A 7,133-nucleotide genomic window follows, 5' to 3' on the forward strand; every position below is an offset into this window, starting at 1 on the left:
CTGCTCGGGGCGGACGTTGTAAAACACCCGTTTTAAGTTCGTCGTTGATCGATTAACTCAGTTTTTTTATTACAGAGGGCAGCTAACCCTCTGACCGAACACGCTGAGCTACCGTGACGGCATACCGAGGACACAGATGAACAGTGCGACTGGAGGGACTTATCCCTTGCACGCTTCCCGTGTGACCCACACTCCCAACTGTCCACATCAACATACGTAATGTACCTAATAGATATTCGTCCACCCACTCATTACTCTCGCACACTAAGGTGACTATTCCCGTAAGAGTTAGGGCAACCTGTGCGCATACGCACAGACGAAGGTCAATGGCTGGGCAGCCTTTTTAACTATATGTACGAAGACAGTAACTGTTCTCGAAAGAACAGATACCATTATTGACTGTGCAGCTTCTCTAGAATAAATGATAATTAATTGAAACCCTCAGCTGGAACCGTGCGACCGCTACGGTCGCAGGTTCGAATCCTGCCTCGGGCATGGATGTGTGCGATGTCTTTAGGTTAGTTAGGTTTAAGTAGTTCTAAGTTCTGGGGGACTGATGACCTCAGATGTTAAGTCCCATAGTGCTCAGAGCCATTTGAACTATTTTTTGAAACCCTCAGCTGACAGGTGTTGTTGATATACCTCTATGCACGGTCATCAACATTCGAGAACAATTACTATCTTCATACATAAAGCGAAAGAGTGGGGACTAGAGGGCGTCCCGTAATAAGCATATGGGGACAGGAAACAATTATCTAAAAGTAGAGACGATCCGTACATAAACGGGACGGATGGCAAACCTATTGTGTTTCCAAGCGTATTACTGTCAGAGAAGCTTCATATTTTGACTTTCCAAGCCACAGGTTTGGAGAGCCTAAAAAGAAATGTGAATTTCTTCATTCTCCGCATTGTTCTCATACAACAAAAAATTGGTTGTCCTTTTTCATTGTAAGACACGTAAGAGAACCGAACAAAAAGCTAACGACATGACGCTAATACATTGTAACACAGCCTGTAGCCCTTATAACGCTCTCAGCTTGGCGAGGAAGACAGTCCACACGTTTTCTTCAGGTATGCCCATACAGAGGAAACCACTTACTGGTGACTGGATTCCAGAGTGCTGCCAAGTTGCTGGGATATTGACTACTATGTTTCATCCGCTCTTCCAAGTAGTCCCAGACATTTTCTATTATATTAAGATTAGGATGACGTAGCGGGTCAGTGCTTGTGCAGAATAGTGCTTACGTATTCGTTAAACAAGGAAAGTATGCATGCAGCTCTGTCGAACATCTTGAAAGACGAGTGTCCGAGCATATGGCCACGAAGATGTAGAGGAAAAGACATCCCATCGTCATCAAGAATGTTTAAAAGGTGTGTGGTTCATGTACACGGCATTTTGCACGAGTGGGCCCAAGTCACGGTACGAAAAACATCGGTAAAACGTCACAGAACCAAGTCTGGCCTGAAATGAATCCTCCATACACGTCGTATTAAACGCCTCATTTAGCCGTCGGTGCATTCAGTCGCTGGCATCATTTGGAAAGAGGCTTCATCGCAACTCGTCGCACCACACTACCCACCTCTAGCCAGCTAATGTCCGCTTTCTGTGTTTGGCCCATTGGAGACGTGCAGCTTTATCTGCTTGTAAGAGGAGCGTTCAATACGTATTGTAACACATTTTTCTTTTTCGGCAAATTTCAGTTAAAAAAAAATTAAATTTGTTATGAGACATCGTGGAATACTACCACTTCGGCCCCTGTGGTTTCATGAAGTTCCGATAGCTGGTGGTACTATTCGTAGCCTTCAAAATTGCGTCTGTAACGAAGGTGCGTTCCAAGCAGAGAGTTGTCATTGAGTTTCTTTTATTAGAAAACCAGAACACCGCAGATATTCGTTGGCGCTTGTAGAACGTCTACGGAGACGCGGCAGTGAACAAGAGCACGGTGAGTCGTTGGGCGAGGCACGTGTCATCATCGCAACGAGGTCCCTCAAACCTGTCCGATCTTCCGCGTGCTGGGCGGTCGCACACAGCTGTGACTTCAGCGATGTTGGAACGTCCAGACACTCTGAGGTGCTAGACGGATCACAATCAAACGCCTCGCTGCTCAACTGGACGTCTCTACTGGTAGGACTGAAACACTCCTTCACCGGTTCTCGTCGGAAGAAAATGTTCAAAGCCGGGCCCTCAGCCAGTGAAGTCACGGTGGCGGTCATCTGGGATTCTGAAGTGGTTATTATGGTTGACTTCCTCTCTCATGGTACAATGATGTACTTTGCAAAACGTGTATTTGTTTTCGAATGCTATAAATCAGAACATAAGGTGACATCGAAAATTTCTTTTGTGACCGAACGAAAGTGGTTTACAATGCAGTGAACGTTTGTGACTGTGCGTGGCTATGTGAAGACGAGCGACCAACTGCAGACCGCAATTACAGTTGCACAGAACTAAAAACTAAGGTTCGGTAGTTTTGAGACAATACATGAACGACGTAGTAAATGGTAGGATTACCGGTAGCATTGGCAGCGCAACAGCATACATGAATGTGTGACAAATGAACTGGGAGCCGACGATTTCTCTTCGTTTCTTGTTTGTTTGTTTGTTTTGCACATAATTAGAATCGCACATCATTCAGCTTTAGTGTGTATTTTATATCCTTACAAAATGTAAACCGCATTTTATAAGTAATAAAAATTAGTTCATCGCGTAATGTCTGCACTTTTATGTAATGACAGCAGTTACTTTTGGTGCAAGCGCAACTTACGTGTACAGGCGTAAAAAAAAAAGTAATAAAAAACCTCTACAGGATGGAGAAAAATAGTGTCACGAAATTTTAACCATGGATAGCTGATGCCAGTAGGAACCAAAATTACCAATGTTTTGTAGGCTGACAACGCACCGTTTTTAAACTACAGAAACTTGGCGCCACGCTCTCCGATTGGCCGTGGGATTGCCCTGTTGCTTTTCGTCGGTTGGCGGGCAGCGCTATGGTTGTCGGTTCACACATACAAATGTCCCTCGCCCCGTCACTGCCCCAATGTGATACGCGCACGTGTCGAAAAGGCCTTGCTGTTTGTCTCCACCTCACGTCAGAGGCATTCACACATAAGCTTCGCTTCGGAGCAAACACACGCCACCTGCGATTTAGTCATATAGTAAGCATGGCGGCACAGTATTCGTTTGAAGAACAACGAGATATGGTTTTTGTTTGTGGTCTAGCCGACGGTAGTGCGCATGAAGCTCGACGATTTCATGAAGAACGGAACCCAGCAAGACGCCACCCACACCTGCAAACGTTTACAGCAATTCACTGGCGACCTGGCGGAACAGGCTCGTTTGCGGGATATCATGGTGCTGCTGGAAGACCTCCAACACGACAGGGTGCTTCATTTGAAGAGGCTGTTCTCGAGCGCTTCGAGGAAGCACCTACAAGTAATCGAGCTGTTGGACACGATATGGGGGTCACTCATCGGTTGATCAGGGAGGTTTTGAGGGATGACGGCCAGTATCCATTTAGTTTCCACTCTGCCCGACACATAAATCCTGTGACGAACTATGAGCGCAGGCTACGGTTTTGCCGGTGGTTTCTGCGACGTGTTGCGCGAGATCCCGCCGTCCCTGCTGTTGTGTTGTTCACCGACGAGTGCACCTTCCATCGGGATGGCCTTTACAACACTCGAAACATTCATTACTGGGTCAAGGGAAATCCTAACTTCACGTTCGTCGACGTACATCAGGAACTATCTTCGCTCAACATTTTGGCAGGCATTGTGGGTGATTGGGCCGGTCCGTCTACCTCCTCGACTTACCGGGGAAAATTACCTTCACTGTTTGTAAGAAACTGTACTCGGACTGCTGGAAGATGTTCACCTGGACACACGACTACACATGTGGTTGCAACACGAGGGGGCACCCGCACATAACAGTCGTGCTGTGCGCGGATATTTAAATGAACTCTTCGTCGGCCGGGTAATTGGCAGAGGTGCTCGTAGGACATGACCCCCGCGATCACCAGACCTCACGCCACCGGACTTTTTCCTGTGGCGATTTTTCAGGGTTGTAGTTCACCCACTCGGACGCAAACCACCAAGAAACGAGGAGGAATTAATGGATCGCATTCAATATGCCGCCAATCACATCAGGGTAATGCCAGGAATCTTTGAAAGAGTCCGGCAAAACAACGTGCGACGTTACCAAGCTTGTGTCGCGTCAGAGGGCCGTCAGTTGGAGCACCTGCTGTAAGTAAACGATGTCGTAGCTACAAAAAGAAACCTTCTTCAGGGCCGACACAAGTTGTAAAAGACTTTCTGTACGCGAACTGACAGCTGTTGACGTGTTTGTTCCCGGAATGTCTTGTCACGAAACTAGAATGGATGTGTCGGGACCCCAGTGGATTCGCTCCCAGGCCCCCAGAGTGGAAGGCTGGCGCGCTGCCACCGAGCGTGCGGACCGCCTTGGATCCAACGCTATATCAGACAGGCAAAGCATTCGCAGTCATGCGTTGGCCAGAGCATCCGGAAACAGGGAAATCGGAGCGCGTGGCACCAACTTTCCGTAGTTTAAAAATTGTGCGTTGTCGACCTACACAAAATTAATAATTTTGGTTCCTTCTGGCATCAGCTGAAGAGGGTTAAAATTTCGTGACACAATTTTTCTCCATCCTGTATAATTATTCTTGTTCTTTTGTACTCACTAGAACTTTCTTCATCACGATCAAAGGCAAGAGTTTCCTCTTATCACTGATAATTGCGAAATTTGTTTAGCGGTTTCGCTAGAAATCATCAAATAAAATCTCAATTAAGCATTGGCAGTAACTGTTTATTTTTAAGTAACAGACAGGAGGACAACTGTGTAGAATCAAAACGTTCCGTAGTCTACGCGGCCCTTTGTATATTCCATTCAGTTTCTTGACGGTTCTCCGCTTCAGTTTCTAGGGGAATCTAGCAAGACACTGACTGCGCACGCAAACAAAGCGTCCTAAATGAGGTAACGATCAACAGGTACGCAACACACCTAACGTTCAGGTAACACGGTTACATTCTTAACTGACCAAAGCTACTTGGAGAACTACTGTAGTCTACGCTTAGTTACGATGATCTACAGTAGCCTACAGCAATTTTACAAGTCTACTTGCAACGGATCGCTTCGCTTCGTCACGCGTGTTTCCGGACCTCTGCACATACAACCATCTGGCAAATACACACAACATATTTGCTTCGATTTACATTAGCAATGGAGGGTTACGTGACCTGTTGGTATCAGTTCTGCACCATCTACACCGCTCCAGACGGACTACGACATCATACTTTAATATCTTACTAGTTGCTGTGAAATCAGATTTAATACGTATCAGCTAATATGACCTACGCTTCGGCTAGTATGACTATTAGATATGGTAAACTTGTAAACAGTCTTCTGAATGTAGACACCACACTTCTTTCATTGTCAGGCAATTTCACTTGCTTTTACTGTGAGAGTACAACTCGTCATGAGGTGCCATTGGCTTAAGGAAGTGACTACTAATTTTGTTCAATTGGGTTGTGTCTAACATAAGCAGAATGCTGCTATTTAACTTCTGTCAAGGAACCCGGCAAAAGGAATGAGATATAGAATCGTGGGAAAAATACGACTAGGAGACGATTAGTAAAAACTTGTCAAGCACGTGACTCACATCGTGCAGCCTCTTGCAAACGAACTCACCTGTGCAGGGAATTCCCCAGGAGCGGCGTCCACGCCGTTGATGATTCGCCCATTGACCACCGACACTGAAGGGCCGTGGCGCGCCGTACGGCCTGAAACAATCGAAATGTCCAATTCGTCCTCTGTCCTCATTTCATACGTCAACATCGACATTCCCGAGGATGAAGCAGGTAATACTCCTTGAGCTGCCGTCTTGAGTGTTCTGGTGTGCACGTAAGTTACAGTGAATTAAATGACTAATGAAATCTCTTTAAAAAAATGTACCAATAACAATCTGCAGAGAGGACAAAGGTGTTGCAGTTGATTACCTGATATTTACTAGCATTTTGGAAATTTAATAAATAAACTGATGCAAGTCTATCGCTTGAAGATATCAGACATCAAAATAGATTGAAGAGTATATGTACAAGAAATCTAATTCCTCATGGACATTAAAACTTCTTTAAAAATTTCAGTAAGTGATTTGGGTCAAATAGAAAAGGTGATAAAATTTCTGTTTTTGAGAGTAATGTTTCAAGCTAATTCTGCAAAAACAAGTACTTTAGAGGAAAGTGTGTGCAAACAGGAAACGTTTGTGGAATCACGAGGAAGCTATACAACCAAAAAAGGCATTCTTAAAGCACTAAAACGTATTGGTGAAACCATAATGTCCATACACAAGTGGATGCGTAGTACTGTGTTGCGAGTTGTATAAACTACAGAAAAGGGAAACAAGGATTATAAGGAAAATAGTCTACTGTAAGGTATAAACTGCGAAGAGTGAAAATGTGCACCGGATCGGGATTCGAACACGCGGTTTCCTGATTGCCAGTCAGGTGCGTTAACAACTGCGCCATCCGAGCCACCTCTGTATCGTAGCTGAGCGGACACACGGCCGACCCACATCCCCACCGAGCGCCAACAATCTGCAGTCCCTGTCCACTGACTCCACGTTCGCTACTCTGAGATTCTCAAAAGAGGTCGGACGTATTTGTGAATGCGCACTGAAAATGATGGATCCGTAGCCCAGCTAGGCGTATCAATTATATGAATGCGTGGTGTCTGTGCTTTCGGACATGTGCAAAAGAACGAACACCCACGCGTTCATACATTTATTTGTTTATTTATTTACACGTCAAGTTCCGTAGGACTAAATTGAGGAGCAAATCTCCAAGGTCATGGAACGTATCAGTACATCAAATTACAACATAAAAGTAATAACAGATAAAAATAAATGTTCATGAACCTGAAAAAATATCAGTCCATAAGTTCAAGTAAACGCTATCAGCAATACAATAAGAATCAGCTTAATTTCTTAAGGAACTCCTCGACAGAATAGAAGGAGTGACCCATGAGGAAACTGTTCAGTTTAGATTTGAAAGCGCGTGGATTGCTGCTAAGATTTTTGAATTCGAGTGGCACCTTATTGAAGATGAATGCAGCAGTATACTGCACA

General features: G+C 45.0%; 1 protein-coding gene across 1 annotated transcript in view; it reads right to left on the reverse strand.

The window, feature by feature from the left end:
* The window catches only part of LOC124597535 (trypsin-1-like), a 44,491-nt gene extending 38,640 nt beyond the window's left edge, over nucleotides 1–5,851 (reverse strand). The window contains exon 1 of the mRNA XM_047135943.1: nucleotides 5,699–5,851. Coding sequence (XP_046991899.1) covers nucleotides 5,699–5,851 — 153 coding nt within the window. The remainder of the gene's footprint in view (nucleotides 1–5,698) is intronic.
* Between the last annotated feature and the right edge of the window lie 1,282 nt (nucleotides 5,852–7,133).

This window comes from Schistocerca americana, chromosome 1 (genome assembly GCF_021461395.2).
Source record: "Schistocerca americana isolate TAMUIC-IGC-003095 chromosome 1, iqSchAmer2.1, whole genome shotgun sequence".
In the NCBI taxonomy this organism is placed as follows: Eukaryota; Metazoa; Arthropoda; class Insecta; order Orthoptera; family Acrididae; genus Schistocerca; species Schistocerca americana.